Below are 23,994 nucleotides of genomic sequence, written 5' to 3' on the forward strand. Positions count from 1 at the left end.
AATCAAAACTTTGTATTTTGGGAATTTCCCCACCCATAACCACATCAGCTCAAATTATTATGCAAAAAAGATAATAATGATTTTCTTTTGGGAGAATTTGATGTTTACTTCTTTTAATTTGCCATTTGACAAGTTTTACTTTGTATCTCTAAAACTGTAGTTTTTCTTCTTTAACTTGGATAATATAACATCTCTCTTCTCTACTTCAGGAGGAACTTTAAATCTTTATGTAACATGTCATTCACGGTTATCCCTGAGCAAACACAGGTAAGCTCCATGTACACATGTGTTTGAATGGGTGGAACTTTCAAACATGGAACACCCCGAAAGAAAAGTCTCATAAAAGTGCAATAAACGTGTCACAGCTGACTGTATCATGACAAACACAGGGCTGGTTTTATTGGTCTAAAGCTGAGCTGAGCCTGAAGCTTAATACCTCAAAAAGCGGAGAGGACAAAAGCTTGGTGGACTCTAACTTTTACAGCATTATTAAACTCATTTTGAGGATTTTACTGCTTTGATTCAAGAATGGGCTTTCATATTGTGTTTTTTTTTAATGACTCCTTTTGGAACCACTGGATTTAACCTATTATTGACATAGCAGCCCTGTTCTGACATAATTTTTTTCTTTGAAATCCTCTTCAATAAGTTTATTTTTGACATAGAGTCTATACGGTCAGGAATAACTGGATTCTTTTCTAACTGTGCAAACATTTCTGGCTTGTATTGTAAAGCTGTCTTAGAGGTATAAATATTTTTACGATGTCTGCCTAAAGATTTTTGTGATATAACACTTTACAAGCCTCACTCTACATGGGCATGCAGGCTTCAGCCACTGAAGACACAGAAGTGCTTTTTTTCTCCAAGAACTTGGGTAACATGGAAGACTGTTTGACAATTCTGTCTTTGAATTGTGTGATTTAAGAGGTTATAGACTCCTCTGCAGTGAGGATTGGAAATTATTCACATCATTTAGAAGCTTAAGTCCAGTCAAGAAAAGTCAAACTTGATTTCTACCGCATTAAACAGCCACAGTTTTCAACCAAAGTACAGTTCAAGTAAAAAGATAATGTCAACAAAAGTTTTTTTTTTTTTTTTTTTTTTTTTTTTTTTTACAAGTGGGTTAGAAGTAAACAAGTAAACACAAACAGATGTAATACTTACAGGTTAAAATTCTGGTTAAAAAAAATGTTGTAAGCAGAGATCCAGATCTGATATCTGTTTTTGTACACTCCACACCTTTAGTCTTCTACAACTGATGCCAATATAAACAAACAGATAACACCAAACACTTAACAGCCTTCCAAATGGATCCTTATCAAGAAACATGCTCTGCAAAAGGGGAGGTCAATTTCACAAACAGTCCCGTGTCCTGTAGCGCCACTACCACCACGGTTACACCATGCATAATCTGGTGCAAATTGACCCAAATTACGCATTTCTTCATTGTCACTGTTTTGACCAGAAGCGTAGCCCCGCCCATCGAGACCAGCTCAACCAATGACCACACTCCTGTCTCAGAGGAGTGATCTGTGTATCTCAAACCCCAGTCAGGCCGTTCATTGAACTGAGTCAGCGGCCATGCGCAGATGGATCGTAAGGAGGGCTGTGCTGTGTAGCCTGGTGTCTACATAAACTCCGTGCCTGCGGGACTAGACACACACAACGCCGACTGGAAATCCCTGACAGCAGCTGGAGCCTTGACTTCATTTATTCTCTATTCAGACGCACTGATTTCTGTGAGGACAACACAAATCAAGATTGTCTGACGGGTACCTTGGGATCTCTCCAACCCCTCCTCTCATTCCTGACCAGCTTGGACGACGGATGCAGAGAGCAGCAGCAACGATGCGGCGGTTGTGCTGTTAACTCGTTGGACTCCTCTTTTTTTGCCCCTATTTTGCCGGTTTTACCCTCAAGAGGCAAAATACACCCAGAATGAAGCTCAAGCCGAACCAGACCAGGACATATGATGGCGAGGGCTTCAAGAAACGAGCGGCATGTCTGTGCTTCAAGAATGAACGTGAAGAAGAGGTAGGAGCTGTCTTACGCTATGTTTTCACTCAACCTTATGAATAAAACACAGGAGTTATGTTTGACTTTGTGGCCTAATCATCCCCAGTCATTCAAACAACAGGGAGATTATTTTTATCGGGCACAATTATGATATGCTTTATTGATGTGAGAAATATAATTGTGGCGCGCCCTTTCACTGTGAAGCCATATTTGCCCTGTTTTTTAATTATCTGTATTATTCGCAACGTTTCGATGTGTGTTGATGCACCTTGGGCCATCCAGTTCAGTCTAGTTTTGGAAGCACGTAGGGAAAAGAGAGAACGGCGTGTTGTCGAGTTAACGTCAGTTGTCAAGTAACGAGTGTGGGTCACTCGCTTCAAAATAAAACTGACCCGACGAAAAGTCTATTCGAAGCTTGGCTAAAATTAACGCAATACTTTTATTTTGAAAACGTATGCTCCCCGTTTCCTTTTAGCGTACAGCTAGCTTAAAGCCGCAAACAGAGGGGGCGAGGTTGCCCGTTTATGTTGATAGCGGGTTAAATGTTGGGTTTTGTCGGGTGAAGACATAAAAATAAGCAATAAACCTAATGTTTATGATCACGCAATGTGAAGTCACGTCGTTACATTTTATAAAACCGTAGGTTCAGGATTTATGCCATTCATACTGCATCCCGCCGGCCTTGAGCGGGCAGCTGAAGAATTGAGTGGACGATGATTTAAAGGGACCTTTACCTAATAAATAGTGAATGTGCTGTGACTGACTGAGGTTGTTATTGCGTCTTTAAGACTTTCCCCTGTAATATGCAATGCAGTAAAATCACTTAAAATGGTATAATGTGCATTTTATGTATGTTTTTTCCCATAACGTCGTTAAAATACACGATACAGGTTATGTCAGCAATAAACGTTGCATTAATACAAATTACACGTTTTTTTAACAGTGTAAATTATAAATACACTTTTACAACATAGAATGTGGATAAGAAGAATTGAGGCTGACGGAACAGGATTTGATTGAATATTAATAAAAAATTATAACAATAATAATAATAAAAATCAGCCCAACATATCCTAAGACTGTCACATCTGGATACAAGGACAGAAAGATGAATTGATAAAAAAACTACATGTGATTATCCAGAAACATACATATTTGCAGTAATGTTTAGCAGCCAGTCTGCTGTCTGGATTGAACCCTGTTATATTTAGGACTATAAACTGTGTTTTGGGACACTCACAAGTTATCATTCCACATATTTACGTCCAGTAAGTTACAGGTTCCCTTGTGGGACTAATAATAACCATGCTTCTATTTTATTGGTACTGGCAAGCCATATTTATGCCCAAACATCAGGTCCGTTTCTCTATTATTGTGTCACGTTCTTGTGAATCTAAATTAAGTCTCCTGTTTGAGCATGGTATAAACAAAGTGTTACACAATCTACTGTAAAAGTAGTCCAGTCTGTCTCCAGGGCTGGCACAGAGAGCTCTGCCCGAGCCCCCTAGTGTTTGGCTATACAACACAGATATGAAGCTTTTAAACAAACACACAACAGAGTATCCTTTTACTTATGCACAGATGTTATGTCATCCTGGTGCTATTGCATAATTTTTCCTCAGAACTTGTTGTTCCCTTTGATTCTTTGCTTTAAACTTGAAGTCACAGGAAAGGATGGACAGATTATTGTCACAATAAAAGTGTGTAGGTGTGACTGTGAACCTCAGGATTTCAAGTTTTGACATGCTTGTCTGTTCATGCAGAGGATTGTGCTTGACGTAAGAGAACCAATCAGGGGGTTCTGGTTGTGATATAAGGTGCTAACAATGGCAGTTCTCCGTTTAAAAAGAGTTAAACTATGAGGCATTGTGTTATCAATACGTTCCCCACACACATGCTTACACACGGACAATCAGTTTCTAGACACATGACACCTGACTGTGGTGAAATCAAATCCATACACGCTGCTGGACTGTTTTGTTTCGGAGAGGAGAAGAGAAAGCTGAGCTTACAGGGCGAGGAACTCCATGACAGCAATTAAAGTCCTGATGGGGGGAAAGGGACCTGACAGGGGTGCAGATAGACGCCTGTGATAGCTGAGTAGGTCACCTGAGTCTCAGTGTATGAACTGCTTGTGGCTTGTCTGCCAAAACCTCTTAAATGATTTTACATCTCGACAGTTCAGTGATAAGTTATAGATGTACTCAGATTAAGGTCTGTTCATTCAGAGATTTAATTTAGTGTAAATGAGAATTAGATCTTTATTAATGATGTTTTCTTTGTGCTTCATGTCTGTAAAGAAGAAAGTTGTTATTGCTGGTTTTTATTGCTGTAAAGAAATATGTGGGCATGAAGCTGTGAAGTTTCCCTTGTCTGTGCAGAAACTGCCCAAATGCTGCAAAGAGTCTGGATTTAAAGCTGCTGTTGCCAAGTTTGTAAAATCAGCAACTATAGTGACTTCATGATGTTATAAACAATGTTGAATTATTGCTCTTACTTATTGCTCTAAATAAAAACTCTGACCTGGCCCGGTAATTTACCTCATTTGTAGAACGGCGACTTTCACCTCAATGTGATTTCAATGCTCTACTTTAGTTTGAATGTGTTTTTTCTTTGTTTTGTTTTTTTGTTCATTAAAAAAGTTCTCTAAACTTCTTGCAAACTCACTGCTTGCTGAAAGAAAGAAAGGAAAGATATTATACGACACATTTCATGACAAACATGACCAAAATTTTGCTTTTAAAAATGTCATGCTCAGTCAAAATGATGATGAAATCGGATCAATCCTGTGAGTGTGGAATCAAAGCAAAATAACTACATTTGTTTTAAATGATACAGAGGAAGTGCAGTATTTTGTAGCCAGATGTTTCTCTTTGGATGGTGGTGGAGACCAAAATTGAGCTTAAAGTACGATAAAAGAACTCTTCTTGATGTGTAAATATGACACTGTTAGCTTAATAGTGCACCATAGTAATTTAAAAGGTGATAATTTGTTGGTGGTCAATAAATTTGCCACATTTATCAGTTTAATCCTAAAATCTGAATCTCTCTCCTCCCATGTATCACTGTATCACATAAAACTGAATTGAATACATGTTCAGTCCATCTGCGTTTGCTGCTAAGCCTCTCTAAATCTTTATATAGCTCCACAAGTTCATGCATCATTAAGATTGAGGGAGAAATTCTCTCTTCAGCTAAGCTCCATGTTTATCAGATTGTAACCCAGAGGCTACATATTGAAAGCACTGCAGCAGATTGTAAATAATGCTGTACTGGAAATGGGAGGAGGCGGTTATCAGTTTGAGTAGATCCTCTATCATAAAGTGAGAACCGTGTGTGTTCGTCCTCTCCGTTGTTGCCTCTCCTGCTGTTTGCCTCTGCATTCACTGTTTATGACTCCTCTTATTTGTTGATACCCGTGTTATGCTGCAGCTGTGTTACTGTCTTAGCGCTATCGATTCCACCCCTGCTCTTGTGCACTTGTGTGTCTGAGACTTTCCATCATTCTCTCCTCTCGGCACCCAGCCTGACCTGGCATTTGGAGCCTTCTTTATTTGACAGCCACAGGCGTTCCTCCTCAGGGAGGAGGAGGAGGTGTTAATGTCCTCCAGAATATCCCTGCCTGCTGTCCCTGTCTAAGACCATGCCATGCCAGAGGACTGGCTGTCAGAGCCTGTGTTATCCTGCCAGTGCCAGTGCCAGTCACAGAGAGTCAGAAATTGGGCAGAGAATGAATACTAATGGATGTTTCTGGTATGAATGTTGTATTTTTTTGTTGTTTTTCTTTTGATAAGCAGTGACACCCCACATATCTTGACATGTGTCTGCTGTGTTGTTAGATTTAATTTATGCTTTCCCCAGAATTGTCCAACTGCCTTTCCTCATTCAGGGCCCCCTTGGTAAGCAGGTTGAGTAGCAACAGAGTAAAATGTCATCAGGAAACACTACAGGAGGGGGAGAGGGGTTCTCCTTCACCCTGCCCCTTTCCAAATATAAGTGGGTTTTCTGAGCTCAGAGTCCAGCTGTCAGCTGACCGTTGACCCAGCTATCATGACAGTGTGAGTTATTTTGTTTTCAGGCAAAGCTGCTTTTTATGTTCATTATGAAGACTAGAGAAATGGAGTTGAACCATGAGTCAGCTTTCTGTCTCAGTACCTAAACTTTAGACTATTAATACATTGATTGCCAGCTATCTAATGTCAGGACAAAGGAAGCAGGTTTCTGTCAGCTGTAACACTTGAAAACTGAAAAAGGAAGATTGAATTTAAGAGAAGAAAAGGATTAAAGACAAAATAAAGGGATTGTATATTTGTCAAATTGTTGCAGGATATATAGAATAATCAAACAACCAAACTAGTGGCAGTATGATGGTACAGTAAAAGATAATGCATGTTTGACAGTAAAATGATAGTTAATTTGTATAGCACATTTTAAACTCAGTTATTAGTTATTTTCCCCAAAATAAAAGAGCGGCAGAGGTTAGATAAAAAATAACTTTCAAACATTAAAAAACATCAGCTGCAAGAACTAAACTGTAATTTATGCAAGATAAATCATTTAAAATAACTTTTCCTGTGCTTGAGAGTTAGCTTGAATCAAGCTATGAATGTAGAAGTTTGCCAAAAGTAGTAACAACTGCTAGCATTGACTAAGTTCTGCCTGGTAGAGTGCTTAAGGTAACTGAAATCCCAGGTATTCTGTTAGGGATAATCGTTAAATGCTCCACAGTTAGCTGAAGGTAGTAGCATCTGCCTCGTTAAAAAAAAGCGCTAATGCTGTGTTTTCAGCTAAAGGTAGTGGCTAAAACATCATGGCTAGCTGAAAGTTGATATATTTAAAGTTATCTTGAGGTAACTGGAGACAATACTACTGGCAGACTATTAGCAAAATGCAGTGTTAATCCTTGAAAGTGAACACCATTTGTTAGCAGTAATGGATAGAAATATGGTTAGCCAGTGTAATGGATACACGCTTGTTAGCTTAATGTATTGAAAGATACCCAGTATTTAGCCAGAGGTTATGAGTAAGTGCTGGATAGCTTGCTGAAGGTCATGTGATAGCCTATAGTGTTAGCTTATGTTCCTTGAGAAAGGACAAATATTTAGCCAAGAGGGTTTTGGGTGTAAGCATTGGCTAAGAACATCACAGCTTGATCAGGTTTGATGGATAAATCAGTCTATTTAACTTGATGTTAGCTTGATTTACTTGGAAATAGACAAAAGTAGTTGCTAAATGCCTGATTTTCAGCTTTGAGCAATCTCATAACTTAATACTTTAGCTTAAAGTAGATTAAATTGTCAGAAGTTAGCTTATAGCATCTGAAGATAATGCTTGCAGACAGTTAACTTAAGGGGGTAGATAAATGCATACTAGTGTAATGAAATGGAGAGTGGTTTGAGATGAAGTTTAAAGGAATGCTTCAGTTAGTGAAAGATTAAAGAGTAGTGCTTGTGTGCTCCAGGAAATGAATGATTGTTTAATAGGCATGATTGAATATGTATTACAGTAGTTGTATAAAGGGAAAACTCGATAAGGGCTGTCTACAAATTTGAAAATGCTTGTGGAAGGTTTTTAATCTAAATGCAAAAAAAAAACATTTGCAACATGATAATGTTATAAAAACTGTAGTTAAGGTTTAGGAAACTATTGTTTTTAGTCAGGATGGAGTCTTACGTAGCTGACCTGTGGAAAACCTTGTGTTTTAGCTAATTTGATAATAAACTTGTTCAAAACACTTTATGGTTAGATGATAGGAGCCTTCAGTCTTCATTTCAGTTTGATGACCAACGAGCCCTCTGTTCACCATCCTCTGCTACTCCCTCTCATGAACATGTAGCTGTGTTGGTCTCATAGCTGCATGTGAACTAACAAATCTTAATTACACACACTTTGTAATATGTCGATTCAGTGTTCGACATTCCTGCATCCATAAAAGCAAAAACCAAATGTAGCCTGTGCTGTAGTCTGAGGGGCTCCTCTGGCACAGCAACGAAAGATAAAAATGGAACAACCAAAGCAAAAAACTGCTTTGTCCTCACTGCCCCGGAAGCTCCGTGGCTTTTGTTTTGTATACATCTCACGCTGTTGGCTTAGTACACGTTGACACCCGTGATCTCCTCCTAAGCCACACTGGCTGTAGCTCAACACATGGGCACACAGACGGCGAGGGCAGTGAGTTTTCTCAGATATCAGACAACTGAAGTACAAAGAAGGAATGAAAGAGTTTTTTTACATTGTCATGACACTGTAAAAGCCTGCTGTGTGTGGAAAAGGAATGTGTAATAGCTCCAAAATAACACTATTACTCTGTTTTTTCAGCTTTAGCCTCTAACAACTGGTTTTTCACAGGACTGAAGTTTATTCTCAGTTTGTGTGAGATCATCTTGTTGCAAAAGGCTTTCTCTTCACACAGCTTACATAAGCAGGTAATGATGTTCAGACTTTTTTTACGGTTTGCACCAGACTCAGGAGAAATTATGTTCTGCACCAACACTTTCTGTGTGATTGGTGTGGAAGTCCCTATATGTTACAAAGCCAACACCTGCCCTTTAATATAAACACATTTTATTATTAAATCTTTCCATCTCTTGAAAATTTCCTCAACATGAACCTCCTTAATCCCTGTGCTTGACATTCATACAGCTCTGCTCATGCAACCTCGTCCCCTCCTGCCCTTCATCCTAACCCATATCTGTCTGGGAATAAGCAGGTGGCTCAGCTGAGTGAGCGTGGCACGTGAGGGAGAAGGACAGCCGACAGCGCTCGCCGTCAGCGCTCCGAGCATGTGCCGACCAATCGGTTTTTCCCTGGGCCTCAGTCCTGAGCAGATCCTCAAAAAGCCTCTGGCGAGTTTCGCCGTAATCCCATCAGAGAGCGTAAGGTTAGATATACGAAAGCTGAGTTAGGATTAAGAGACAGACTGACTCCTTCAGCAGATTACTGGGTTTGGTGATCAGATGAGTGGCAGAAGTGGACGACCATATGTTTTACAAGCTGCTCCACGTATGTTTCTGCTGGTACCTCTGTTTTGGAAGTGACACACATCTGTCAACTTGATGTTGGTTCTGTCATGGTTTTTTCTAATCAAACAATCTTTATTTATTAAGTGGCAGATCATAACAAACCTGATCTCTTGGCACTTTCCAAAATCATTGATAACGTTTATAAAAGGGTCATTAAATTTGATTTTGTTAACAGAAACCTTGAGTCAAGACGAGGTCATATCTCATCTTAACTCAAAATCTTTAGCCCACCTTTATGGGATCCATAAAATTGATTGAATCCATGTCATCAATGTGTGTCAAAGTTTGCAGCAGGTGTGCTCACGTCTGTTGTGGTTGCTGTATTCATGCTGCCAGGAAACTGCAGACACAGGCACATCTGATCCACGCGTATCAGACTACACTGCAACTGTAGTGTAATTCAAGCAACACAGGTTGGCAGGGGAGCGCTGACAGAAACTGAGCACATCATGCTTGGTTTACTGGACTCGGGTTGTTTTGGAAACGCATCGACTCTGGTTTTGATTTGATAGCAACATAATGCTGTAAAAACACAGAATGAGCTGTTTGTGAGAATTACTCCGACAGCTGTTCTGAAATAAACCATGACTTTTTTTTTCTTAAATGGGAGAACTGCAGTACACCCACAAAAACACAAGAGTAAAGTCAGTCCACCTGGCTTGGACCATAGTATCAAAACCAGAACCAGAACCTCTTTATTGTCGTTGTGCCCGGAAATCCGTCACAACCTAATATGTTAGAATGGAATGAAACACAGAGAAATTTAGAGTCTGTTTGCCACAACAGAAAATAAATTTCAGGAGCAGCACCCGCCATCAATCACATCCTGTCCCTGAGAGCCGAGTGAAAGGGTCAAAGGTCAAGTCATATGTCAAGTCCTCAGTTTAAATTTGACAAAGTCAAGGCCAACCTAAAATGGTACCAAGTTATGCAAATAAACACAAGCACCAAAGTAAGGAAATCTTGTCCATATTGAATCTTAAACTGTTGGAAAACCTCTGCATGTCTCTTTTACATGGCGCCACATTTGTGAGGAACATGAGTTTGTGTGATAAGCAGCAGAGCTCAGTTTGTGGGTTGCACCATTGAAGAATTTGCCGAATCTCACCAGTGCCAAACAGCTTTCTGTGCTGTTGCTATTGGCTCATGTTTTGAGCTTCTGGTACCCCAGGTGCCGATGTTGATGTTGAATTGTCACGACAAAGAAAGACTCCACCTAATACTGATTGCTGAACTTTTGTGCCGAGTTTTGTGCATACGCAACTGTGCAAGAAAAAGGTGTTATACGAAATGTACCTCTGAAATATCGTGGTGTCTCTGCAACACCAAGTCAATGACACGCTCTTGATTTGTCTTTCTCTCTTACAGGTTCTGCTGGTAAGCAGCAGTCGGCACCCAGACCAGTGGATCGTCCCTGGAGGAGGGATGGAGCCAGAAGAGGAGCCATGTGGGGCAGCAGTGCGAGAGGTGTTTGAGGAGGTGAGTTAACCCTGCAACACATTCTGTTAGTAAATTCACACAAACTGAGTCTTATGTCTTAGGTGGGACGATGGATGAACATTCCAATTAACCGATACCAAACTTTAGACATTTGATGGATATGCAGATCAAATCTATATCCCGTCTGGTGGTCCAAACCCAAATCTGGACATCTATGTTCAAATTAGGTTTGCCATTTGGACGTCCAACCATGACCCCACTTGGACGTCAATATGCAGTTCAACATTTGAACGTCGGCTTTTTGGAAGTCAAATGGATGACTAAGCCTGAGAGAGTCAGTAAGCCCACCACATAAAGAGACGTTCCTCCAACGTCATTTTTGGACGCCTAATTTTGGACATTAGTTTTGAATCAAAGTAATATTTGGTTTCTTTGTTTCTATTTCCTGCTCTTCATTCTAAAATGGTGATGTGTTTTCCTGTAGAGGTTAATTTTCCTGTTGCTGCATTTGGCTCAGCAGCAGCTTGAATTGGAAATGTATAACACCTTTGTTACCATCTGCTGCTGAGAAAATCAAATGAAGCTACAGGAAAATGAACAGGAACAGTCTGACACCTTTAGAAACTGGACGACAGTTAGACACAGAAACTAGAAGGAGGATGGAAACAATGAGAATACCTAAAATAGACACGGTGGCAGTAGGTCAGTTTTTAGGGAGGGATGCTGGTTCAAGGCCTGACATGGACAAAGGTTTTAGTTTTTTTGGGTATACATCATAAATAGACGTTCAGTCGACGTCATTTGGAGTAATAGGTTGCATCTTCAGGAGACCAAAGTTAGACAACCTTTGAATGTCTCTTTGCTCAGCGAGCCCCTTTACTACTTACCTCTTCATATAGATGCAAAAGAATTTTGGCAACAGTTCCACCCATTCAGATGAGTAAACATTTGTTAAATTCTGAATGAAACCTGTGAGCAGAATAAAAATGTCTGGTTGTTCTGTGGTCGGTCGTAAAAAAACAAGACTCCATCGTGGTTTTGAGTTCTTTGAATGAATGATTGTCAGCTGACTGAAACATCATGATGTCTGTGGCTGCAAGTAATGAGTGATTTCTGTTTCTATCCTCAGTCTGTCAGGTTTGACCTTGGATAAGTAATGTTGACCAGATAATGAAAAGATTGATTCTGGGCCGAGGTGGTGGTTAACCTCCCTGCATCATTTGACAAGCTCAGCAGAACTTTTCTGTTTACAGACAGTAAAAGAGTCTTTTGTGTGACCAGAACGTTACATTATATCAACCTGACTTTTTGATAATCTGCATGGAAGCCTCTTCATAGTATTACAGATACGCAGAGCAGCATGTACAAATATTGTACACCTGTTGAAAGGGATGAATGGAAATCTTATAAAATGTCTCCACACATTTAGTATTCACGCAAGACCAAACAACTCCTTCCATTACCAGTAAATAACACAGGGGTTATAACCAGAAGTGGAGTTCCCAGATCCAAACATTTGTCTGCATGCTATGGCTGGGATTCTTAAAGGGCCACAGTGCGAGTCACCAGGTGTCTGAGGTGTGCGCTGGTATCCAGAGGTCCCCCTCTCTGGGAAACTTGTGGTCTGAGCCATGTCACTGTTCTAAACTTGGCTGCTGGCTGGATTCCTGTACAGTCACACATCGTGCAGCCAAGTCGAGTGGACACATCAGTGGGACAGAGTGACAGTTGTGAAGAATGCTGAGCGGGGACGCTGAAGGCGAGGAACAGACAGATGTCGTTACCAGTAATTTGATTCATGGGAAATAGATCCCAATTGATGGTTCTCACTGTTATGGAAGAGACATTATGACATTTCTTAGGGTGAGCGCCAGGTCAAGATGCGCTACCAAGAAAATCTATTATTAGGATCACTGGAGGTCCATCTGCAATAATGTCTTTTAGATGTTATATCACCACCTGACTATAACCAAAGTATCCCAAAGTCATGGCTCCCTTAAAGGGGCTGCGAGGAGTTTCTAAGTGTTCGAAAAAGTCTCTTCTAGAAATGCCTGATTGTAATCCCCACTTTAAAATGAGATTATCAACACTAGTAATGGTCATTTCAAAATGCTACTTTTTGGCCCCCTGATTGGGTTGAGCAAGACTGGATTGATTTACAGCACATCTAAGTTTCTATAACAACACCACGCCGGCTGACAAAGTTAGGTAGAGAGAAGAGAGATCTGTGTTTTTCTCTGCTGAAAATGATTTCTGTGATTAATTTTGTAGTGATGGTGGACACTGGAGCCTAACTGTCAGACAGAAAAAGGACAGAAGAGAAGAAGAAAGATAAACCAGAGGGAGATAGAGCACGAGCTAAAAGCTAAAAGGGCTAAGCTGTTTGTGCTAATGTTAATTCCAACCCACAGTCAGCAGTTATTCTGCAGTGGTCTGTTCAAACTTGAGAGTTTATCAATAAAATGAAGAGTGAAGTTACGTTAGCTCTGATGACTGACAGGACACAACCAGGATTCACTAACGTTACACATTATGGACATGTCTCAGAGCAGTAAACTAGAGTAGAGTAGTAAATATAACCGGCTACTAAAGTACAGTACAAACTGACGTTTGTTTCAGACAACAGCACAATGTAACTGTTGATAAACACCTTACATTGTCGCGTTGTATCTAGTGAAAAGTTGTCTTGAACAAAGAAAATTTGTTTTATAAAGAAAGTCTGATCTCCATTCATTTGCAAAACAAACACACGCCTTGTTAAAAGTCATGTCTTCATGACAGTGTGCGTGAGACTCTGGCCAAAAGGTGGCGCTGCAGTCCAACTAAAACCTATTCTCCTCATAGTGTCTTTAAGAAAAGCATTAAGCACAACTCTGCTGACCATTTCTGAAAAGAGCAATAAAGTCACAAGGCCACAAAGAAAAAAGAATCAACTCTAAAATGATCCAAACAGAGATTTCTTCTGTGGTTTAAGCTCTGATTGTTTGTGTTTGTGTAATTGTTTGTCAGGCCTGCGAGGTTAAAGAAGGGTTCAGTACATGGGGGTGGACCTGAACTTAAGAGAAATGTTTACACAATACCTATTGTTTGAAAGAGAACACAAGCTTTGGTTCAAGCTTTAATTTTTTCACTCAGTTTTCATCTGACTGAGGCCACAGCTGCTTGTTAGAATAGACAATGAAAAAACCTTTTTAACGCTGCTCTTTGTTCTTTCTGCAGGCCGGTGTAAAGGGCAAACTAGGACGTCTACTCGGTGTATTTGAGGTAAGCATTTATGGCTTTTCACGCATTTACACATGAGATTTATGTGTGAAAATGTGTAGAGGATTCAGAAGTTATATAATCCAACTCTGTCTCTTCTTATAAGTGAAATACTGAACTTTTTTTTTTTCTGCTCTCTAAAGCAAAACCAGGACCGGAAGCACCGAACGTACGTGTATGTGTTGACCGTCACAGAGACACTGGAGGCCTGGGAGGACTCAGTCAACATAGGTACGGTTTCACTGGCTGACTCACACAGTGCTGCCTTGTGTTATTTATGTGAAAGGTAGTTTATTGGAGGGTTGCTGTATGGGTGTGCAGCGACAACAGGTAACCATAAATCTGGGCTTCTGGTGTCAGCTGCAGTGCTTTCAGCTTGGTAGAATGGGCATCACAATCCTGTCTGTACTCCTCTACCTCTTATTCCTGCTTCTCTAAGACAGTGGTTCCCGAATGGGGGTACACCTGCCCCTGGGGATATGCAAGGGCACTCCAGGGGGTACACAAGAATAAAATATATATATTATAAAAATAGCAACCAAGCAAAACATTTTAGACACTTTCGATGTTTGAGTCAAATATAAGTTTGAGTTCATAAACTGAAAATTATATCCAGTTAGTTATTCAATTCTGTTATACCCCTACAAATAAGAGTCCCTCTCATACCAGAATAACAACACAAATTACAGCATCGAGGTTGAAGCATGGCAGCAATGCTGCTGAAAACACAGAGGTACAGGCACTAAAGAAGGACAAATCAACCAGCAAAATTCTGTCAGTATTTAGAAAATATGCTTGGTTGGATTATGCCCACCCAAGGCACTGTGATTTTCTGAGGGGAGAAATTAGCATTAAGTAGCATGAAGCTGCACATCTTCTGCAGCATTTTTATTTTTCTTATTTTTAGAAAATCTTTTATTTAAAATGAAGTTAATATGTTTTTTGGAAAAGAAATATTTATCTAATGTTAGGTAAAGAATTTCAGTTTGAGAACCGCTCTTTATTTTGATACCAAAAGAGGGCGCTTTACGTCGACAGTTATTTCTTAGTGCACAAATCCTTCTGTTTCAACTCATCTTTTGCTATTTTTATTTTGTATTTATTACATTTGTGCTTATCTGGACACAATTTTCAGGGTTAATGACAATGTTATTGTTTATAAAGAATAGGGATGGATACCTTTTACATTTGAAGTGATACCGTACCGATGACCGGTACCTGGCAATGTGGTAAAAAAGCATTATTTTTTGATAATTAAATGTATGTATTTTTTCCAGTTTAACAAATTTATTCTTCAATATATAACCTTACAGTGCTGTGTTCATGTCCAGCATGGGAAATCAGCCACTCTTCCACTCCCTCACAGTCACAAGGATGTGTGCGGGCACTTAAACATGGTACCTTTTGATCTTTCATGAATCGGTGCCTGTAAAAGTCCCTAATTCAGTACCCATCCCTAACAAGGATATTTCATAAATCAGACACTGATAGTACAGCGCTGTGTTTCACGTCTAATTTTCCAACCAAAACTGCTTTGCGGTTGTCAGGGGGTACTTGGCAGAAAAAGTATTTCACTGAGGGTACACCACTGAAAAAGTTTAAGGACCACTGCTCCAAGATATCAAATGCACATGTCTTAAGTGCATGCATTAAGGTGTGTTTTTTTATCATTCTGTAAATACACACCTTTGTCATTCCAGTTTCCTGTCAAAGAAACAGCTGAAAAACGTGAATGCCTGATGTGGTGAAATTAAACTATACTTCTGCACTGTGTCGCATTAAACTTCCTCATCTCAGTTGAAAAAGGGAAATAATGCAGCCATTAAATGACACGACTTCCTTGAACCTTTTTTCATTTTACACAGAGGAAATAGCCAGTAGTAGAACTGTCAGTGTTTGTGTTTTTGATTCTGTCTCCTTTTAATAACACAAACTGTCAGAATCTGTTTTATGACTCATATCTGACACTATTTTTGAGATCCAAGGCAAACAAAGTAGAGAAATATTCCTTTGAGTTCTTTCATTGTTCTCTGTCTCCCCCTGCAGGCCGTAAGCGGGAGTGGTTCACCGTGGATGAGGCCATCAAAGTGCTGCAGAGCCACAAACCCGTCCACGCAGAATACCTCCGGAGACTCCAGCTCAGCTGCTCCCCAACCAACGGGAACACCATCCTCCCAAGCCCCCCACCCAATGATAACTATCCCCATTACAGCGCTACGGCCACCACTGCCTCCACGGGCAGCGTGCTGGGCACCTCCTGCAGATAGGACTGCACTTTGAACTGTAAACCTATCCGGTCCAGACATCTCACTCAAAGTCTGTACAGCCATGCATGAATCTAACGACTCCTCAGAGTAGCGGCTCCCCTGTTTCTTTCATTTCCGCTGCGGGACAGACCAAAGCCGTCGCCAGGACTGTTAAAGACTCTCGATGGAGCTAAAGAAATCTCTGACAAGAAAACTGTGGATATAAATATCTCAAGAACACTTTTTCTTTGGCTGGCAAACACCAGCCTGATGAGCTGCAGCTTGAGGAGACAAAGCTGCAGCTTGTCAGCGCTGGCATGAAAAACCTGGTGAAGAATGCCTTACAATAACTTTCTAAGAGTTTTATATTTGATTTGTTTTATTTCACTGACACTCGTTTTTTATTTTGTTCTTAACAGAAAGGCTATGATTTCTAGTCAATAAAAGAGGAAATGACCCCAAAGCACGTCACTGTGGGGGATGTTTCCAGAGTTAGTGATCTTTAACCCACCATGCAAACAGATTGTTTCATTTCATGTAGCGTGATAGCATTTTGAAAAGACAGCCCAGTTTTAAGGATGTCTTTGGTTGCCTTTAATTTCAAGTGGGACTTCTGTTGGTAACACAGTGCTACCATCTTTTATTTCTATTTCTCAGATCACCCAGAAAATGAAGCTGTGCTAAGCATTTTGTTCACAATAAGATCAACAGTTACTCAAAATAAATGTCACTTAAAAGGACTGTGAGGAGGATCTGTTATATTAGACTGCAGAGGGGGAGTCTCACTCACACTGTCGTGAAGACATGACTTTTAACAAAGCATGTGTTTGTTTTGGAGATGAATACAGATCAAATCTTCTTTTAAAACAAATTTTCTTTGTTCATGATAACTTTTCACCAGATACAACGCCACGAGGTTAGGTAGAGCTACGGTTTGAAACGTGACAACAAGCTAACTTTGTCAATTTGTACCATAGTTTAGTAGCCGGTTGTACTTGGCTCTACTCATAGCCTGGTGCTCTAAGACATGTCTGTAATGTGTAACATTAGTAAATCCTGGTTATTTCCTGTAAGTCATCTACCAAGCAGAGCTAACGTAACCTCACTCTTCATTTTATAGAAAGACTCTCAAGTTTGAACAGACCACTGCAGAATTTTATCCTTTAGCTCGTGCTCTAGCACTCTCCCTTTTAGCTTTCTTTGTTTTCAGCAGAGAAACTGAACCGACATGGAGACTTTGCCCTTCAGCAAATCAGTTTGATTCTAGTCAACCCAATCGGGAAGATAAGAAAAGGTATTTAAGAATACCTTAAGATTAAGAATGCTCATAATCTCATTTTAGAGTCAGATGACAAGCAGGCATGTATCCAGAAGGGACACTTTTTGTAGATCACTGAGAAACTCCTCACAGTCTCTTTAAGTTAAACAGTCTCTTAATTAAGGGATTTAAAACTAGTTAAAATGCCAGAACTGGACCTTTAGCCTCACATAATACCTCAGCAAACTCAAACTGGGTCAGAGTCGTGACACTGTGTTTGTTAACCTTTAACACACCTCTGACTGTGTTTGTAGTCACTCCTCAGCCCCTGACACGACAAGTCCTCTCACCTTGACCCATCCAATAAAACCGGCCCCTCGTCTGTTTAAAGCCACGAACCTTTCACACCTTTCGTCCGTGTCGTCTGTCCCCCCAGGCTGTCACACTGAAAGCATTTCATGACATTTCTGTCTTAAGGTGGCGTGTGCTGAGAGGATCAGCTGACTTTGTTCCAGCTCCGGCACCACAGTTTTTTTTTTCCACGTATTTCAAATATTGTTCCACTGAAAATTATGTTTAGCTGGTTTTTTTTTCTGGCTCATGGTGCTGCATGTTGAATCAACCATTGGGGAATGTAATTTCCACACACCACATGATTGTTCCAAGAAGACTGGGACTCTTAACAAATGTCTTCATCAAAATGTTTTGATCACAGATTCTATCAGTATGTTATCATATCTGGATCATCGGCTCTTGGGACAGGATGGGATGTCATTTCTGTTCCATGTAACCTGAGATAGTCGAGGATGTGCACTTTTAGCCGATTGAACAATTTGAGTCATGAACTCGTCAGCTCAACCTGGTATTTACAGTTTCATTGTTATAGGCCTGATCTGGAAAACGGGGATGATGTTAGATGTAGGCTGTTTCTGTATTGAAGCATTGTTTAACCAGCACAGGGGTGTGTAGGATGACTGAAGGCTGGTGTTAGCTTTGTTAGCATTAGCCACACTATGGAAGCCAATCTGACACATTTACCCACAGATGCTTGATCCCATCAGCCACGTCAAATAGATTCCACTCACTGAAGACTGTTTTCTGTTTGTTTTGTAACTTTCAGACTCAGTCAGAACTTGAACTTATGTCCAAATGAAGACCCCTGCTTTCACGTCTCAGGTTTAAACTCGTCCCCACAGTCCCTCCTTGTAACAATACATGATAATTTCAGTCTGAGAAGTGCAGTCCAAAGAGAAATGCCCAATTTGAATGTCACATTTCATTTCTTCTCTGCGTTGTTGTGTTTCCACTGAAGAGAGACACCCACTCACTCCTGTGTTGACAGCTGAATGATGAGTCGTAACCACACAGAGATTTGTAAATAGCTTTGAAGAGCAGCGTTGTGTTTTTAACTTGAGCGGACGTGTAAATTTCCTCTTAATATTTTATATATTTTTTAAACCGTGTGTAAATGACAGGAAAACAATGTACAGAAACCCACTGAGAACAGTATGTACAGTCTATTTGTATCAATAACAATGTGCCACAGGTTTAGGATGCTGGTTTGGATCCAGTGTGAGAACAAGTTACATTTTCAGCTGAATGTGTTTGTGCATTAAGAAATTCTTCTGGATGAGATCTCAGTGATTGTGATAAGGGAAAATTAAGCACGTGTTAATTTGGTCTCTTTTTGGAAGCTGTGTCTCATATTGCTGAACAACTCATGTGTCACAAATCCACAATGAATATAAAGAATATAAAATCACAAAATTGGCTTTTCATAACAATAAGGGGTGGATACTACAGAAGAGGAGAACGATCAGGGTTTTTCCTTTTTCTAAAGTGCTGTGTTATATCTCATGATAGCAAGATATAACAGGTCGTTTTCTTGTGAAAAGAAAGGATTTTTTTATTTTTTGTTATCTCAACATAACACAGATCATTTTCTCATGACAACTTTTTTTTTATCTTGGCATAAAGAATGTTTACTCATGATAACAAAGTTAGAATTTGGTTATCTTGACATAATCATTGTTTTCTCTTGAAAACAATTTTTATTTTTCATTATCTCGACATCACAAAGATTGTTTTCTTATGATAACAAATTGATTTTCCTCTTAATATCAAGAAAAGTATTTTTTATTTCGTTATCTCAGTATAACAAATCATTAAATATAACAGATTTTTTTCTCTTGTTAATGAACTAATTTTTTGTTACTTTGTCAAAACAAAGAGTTTTATTGTGATAACATATTATTTCATTATCTCGACATAAAGATTTTTTTTCTAAAGGCAATACATTTTTGTTTCGTTATCTCATTATAACAAGATTGTTTTCTCTTGTTAACAAATTAATTTTTGTTAACTCAACGCTACAAATTTTTATTTCGTTGTATTCATTATTTGTTGTCATTATTTTATTATCAAGACTTTTTTCTAGTGATAAAGTATTTTTTATCTCAATATAAAAAAATGTCATTTTATTGTAACTTTTTTTTTTTTTTTTTTTTGCTATCTCGATGTAACAGAAAGAAGTTAGTTGTCTTTGGGTTAATTTTCAAGTCTGGATATTGCTCTGTGGTTATTTTGATCAACTGGATTTCAGTCATTAGGAGCTGACACTGTCTGGTCCTGGTGTGTCCCAGGGAGGTGAACCAGAATCAGCCAGATATATATATATAATCCGCCAACAAACAAACAAACCGGGCCAATTAAACTAAAGTAAAGTGTAACTTACCGGTCAGCTACAGCTACAGCCAGTGTATGGAAGCTGTTGGTGGGCTCTTATGGGTTAAAATCAAAACAAACACATTATTAATTAAACCGTTAATATGAGAAAAACTATCTTTATTATGTTGAGATAATGACAAAAATGTATTTCTTGTCACATGAAAACAATCTTTTTGTTCACATGTTCAATTATATGCAGATAATAAGTTGTTATCACAAGATAACAGTGCATAAAAAAGAAAACTCCATGGCCGTTCTCGTCTTCCATAGGATACAGCTTCAGAAACAGTTTGAGTTGTTTGAAATCTGTCCTGATTTATGTTTGTGAAAAAATGTTCTGGGGCTAAAATTTTGATTTTTTTACACAGCTCCACAAAAATAATGTCTCAAACAAATGTTGTGATCACAGTCGCACAAATTCAGCTTCCAAGTGTCAGCCTTGTTTGATGAGTCCGACATCTTTAACCTCCATGTGATAACTGTTGAATGAATGTGAAATATGATGTGCCAAATTTAAAAGTGTGATAGTGTCTCAGCAGAGGATTCTCTTAGAGGTTTTTTAGTCCTGTTGTTTTGTTGAAAAACTCATTTTAGTTATTTTCAGAAGAAGTTCTAGTTGATGTTCTGACTAATGAACCACTGGCACTTACTCTTTATACTACATCAAGTTTTTCAAAATCCAGAATCTCAGACTAAAATACAAATAACATCAACTAAACTGACCCCATGGAGTTTTTTGCAGCTCTAATTCATTTTTTCCTTCCACTTGTTGGATTCTGTGTCACCTTTGGGTCTCTGTTAATTTACAAATGTCCCTTTATGGATGAATCATGACAGTAGGGAAACAAACCCCCTCCAGTCAAACGTTTGTGCTCAGGTAACAAACTGTAACACATGAGCATCCACGAAATGAGCGCTGTTATGTGACTTTTGGACAGCATGATTGTTTGTTAAACAATTTGATGTTGCATGGATGTATCCAGTGCATTTTTTTAATCAAAGAAAAGATTTACCACCGTTTTATCATGAGTACTATAATGCACAGAAATGTCAAATGTGAAAACCTGGACTGGAACGATTGTTTTTGAGAAAAGATTGCATTAAAGGGGATCTTATTGCAACTGTTGTTTGATGTCTTTTTTTTTTAGTCAGGGGATCAAGTGGAGAGAAGGAGCATGAACGTTAAGACTAAATATATCAGCTTTAAAGCCGCTCCACACCTTTACTCTCTGTTCCCAGCAGAGATTAGCATCTAATGATCCCATTTACTGGCTGACATATTTGGGTTTGTGTATCAGATGACAGCTCGTGTAAAACTAACCCAGCAGCACATACACACTGACCATGATCCTTCACCACAGCCTGACCCATGTGATCCAGCTCTGTGGGGAGTAACACACAGTATCTGAACAATGGAGCAGACTGGATGAGACAAGCTGATCTCCTCTGAGAGGAAAAACTGCTCAAAAAGCTTCAACCAGCAGAGGGAACCCCAGTCAGATAAGTCACTGTGTCATAAATGTTAATAATTAGTCTAAAGTTAATTAGTTAAAGTCTGTCTGCAGACTCTGACAGCTGATTTAGTTCCTGGACAGACACACCTGTTCCTGTGTCTGGCTGTGGTTAACCACTCACTACTGGAGCCAGAAAAGAGGGCGTTGCTGTCATCCTGAGTGGAATGAAACTCCCTAAAGTCAACTTTTACTTATCAATCCACAGATGAGCAGAGATACCTCAACACATGTCCCTAATTTTACAAGACATGATGCTCAAAAGTTTTCACAGTGAACTGCTGAAGGGATTATTCAACCTGACCACAAGTGAGCAGCATAGCATCCAAAACCTCCATCCATATGTCTAAAGTCACTTCTCCCTCAGGAGTTATATTTTTTAACAGTAGCAAGTATCTTTTTTTTTTTTACAGTAGTATTTGCACAGAATTAGTTTTACATGATGACCTCTGGTAATTTTAAAGTTACCCCCTGATGTCAGTTTTTGGTGTGGTGTATTCACACAGGATAAGCAAGGCCTGTACATAACTTGATGTTTCTTGTGTTTCTGACTGAAAATGCTGCACAGACCCACCGTGCTTTAGTAGCAGCACTTCACTCTGCAGCGCACAGCCAGCCATGCATTTATGTAAAAAAAAAAAAAAAAAAAAAAAAAAAAAAAGATGTACACGTAAGCTTAAGTCCAACAATGTACATTAAAGAACTTCAGGAAATGTAGAATAAATTGTATTGTCTAAAACTTAAAGGCTACTACACAAAAGATCAGTTCTTAGTGAGTCCTACCCCTGATATTTAACCATCAGATAACGAGCCTGTTCAAGTGAGCTTGCAAAGCAACAATAACCAGAGGCTGAGATCTTACTTTAAATCTAGAGTCTCCAAAAAGGAATTGAGTTCACCTGCTGCTTTGCTGGTGGCATTCCCATGATGTGCACACTCTGATTGGTCCATAATGGCAATGAACATGTTCTTCACTGCAGTCTGAAGCAAAATGATGACTGTAATGTTTATAAAAATAATTATAGAGTTGAAAACTCCCCCTGAAGCTGACAAAAAGAAAAAAAAAATGGCAATGAAACATTTCAACTGTTACAAATTGCAGTGGTATTAAAACGTGTTGGCAACAACGATGTTTCATTGAAGGGAAAAACACGTCAAATGATATTATTATCATTATTTCATTGAAATGACTTTTTGCATTCTGGTGTGGTTATATCTCATATATCTGTATGCAAATGATATGTAAATCACATCATTGTAACCCCTCCCCCAAAGTTTCCCCTAAACGCCACAAGGTGACAAGAATGATAAACAATGATAAAACAGTCACATCAAATAATATAATTCCTCAACACGTGAGTATGCAAAAAAAAATAAATCAAATCAAATTTGATGTCATGGTTTTCAAATTCCAATCGTTCCTTTTTTTTCCAGTTTCAAAGTGTTTTCAATGCAAAATTTTATTTTCAACATCAAACATTAAAGTTATCCTTTAGCCCACTAAAACTGATTGGAAAAACCTGCAGACACTGTCCTTAACAAATATAACCACATGAAATTACAGAGATGCCAAATCATACTGGATTACTATTATCAGAGGACCTGTGTGTGTCTCAAAGTATGGACGGTGATTTGCACAGAAATTTTAACTTCAAATTGCAGACAGGGTAAATTCCCATGGGATTAGAAACACAATAATGAACACAAGTGTTACTAATTATCAGAGGTCCCCAGATGAAATTTATCCTGTGCAAACAGAGATTATTACTGTAATTTAGCTACAGATGCGTACAACTGAATTTCCACTAAATCAGTTGACACGACCTCCTGTCTGTCTGAGCCCTTACCCATCAACACATCTCATTTATTAGCATTAACACTATACGCACGGTAAAAATCTTTGCGTACATGGGCCCATGTCCTGTGAAGCACAGACGGCCAGTTCACGATTTGCTGATGACAGAAACGTTGGTTTATTATGTGAACTACTTGTGTTTTAAGTTTTTTAATATGAATCCTTTGCTTTACGAATTGTTGACAACACAAATTTTGTTTATTATACAAAGTTACTGTTTTTGTCTTTTCATATAAATAATTATTTTTTGCACGGTTCATATATGAGGAAAAGAAAGAATGAAAGACAGAAAGAAAAAAAAGTGGGCCATTCAGGAAACAGCCAACAAACAATTATTTTTTGCATGGTTAATATATAAGGAAAGAAAGAAAGAAAGAAAGAAAGAAAGAAAGAAAGAAAGAAAGAAAGAAAGAAGGAAAGACAGGCAGTGGGCCGTTCAGGAAACAGCCAACAAATAATATTTTTGCACGGTTAATATATGAGGAAAGAAAGAAAGAAATACAGGCAGTAATACAGGCAGAAAGAAAGAAAGAAAGAAAGAAAGAAAGAAAGAAAGAAAGAAAGAAAGAAAGAAAGTGGGCAGTTCAGGAAACAGCCTCCATCCATATATTAGGGGTCTTCCCCACCCCTTGGCCACCCTCTGAACACGCCTCTGGGC

At 39.0% G+C, this 23,994-nt stretch overlaps 1 protein-coding gene across 1 annotated transcript; it reads left to right on the forward strand.

Annotated features, from left to right (window-relative positions):
* The first annotated feature begins 1,563 nt into the window (after window positions 1–1,563).
* Window positions 1,564–19,308, forward strand: nudt4b (nudix (nucleoside diphosphate linked moiety X)-type motif 4b). The gene is made up of 5 exons (XM_074698618.1): window positions 1,564–2,034; window positions 10,407–10,517; window positions 13,698–13,742; window positions 13,883–13,970; window positions 15,786–19,308. The coding sequence occupies exons 1-5, from the start codon at window positions 1,939–1,941 to the stop codon at window positions 16,004–16,006; spliced, it is 561 nt and encodes a 186-aa protein (XP_074554719.1). The 5' UTR covers window positions 1,564–1,938; the 3' UTR covers window positions 16,007–19,308.
* The last annotated feature ends 4,686 nt before the right edge of the window (window positions 19,309–23,994 follow it).

This window comes from Halichoeres trimaculatus, unplaced genomic scaffold (genome assembly GCF_033239565.1).
Source record: "Halichoeres trimaculatus isolate MK-OKI-2021-1 unplaced genomic scaffold, fHalTri1.1 fHalTri1_scaffold_21, whole genome shotgun sequence".
NCBI lineage: Eukaryota > Metazoa > Chordata > Actinopteri > Labriformes > Labridae > Halichoeres > Halichoeres trimaculatus.

Excerpts from the sequence above, each read along its gene's own strand:
- nudt4b (XM_074698618.1), top strand. The coding sequence starts at position 1,939 with ATGAAGCTCAAGCCGAACCAGACCAGGACATATGATGGCGAGGGCTTC. Across the intron at positions 2,035-10,406 it reads AGAATGAACGTGAAGAAGAG|GTTCTGCTGGTAAGCAGCAG; the intron begins GTAGGAGCTGTC and ends TCTCTCTTACAG. Across the intron at positions 13,971-15,785 it reads GGAGGACTCAGTCAACATAG|GCCGTAAGCGGGAGTGGTTC; the intron begins GTACGGTTTCAC and ends CTCCCCCTGCAG.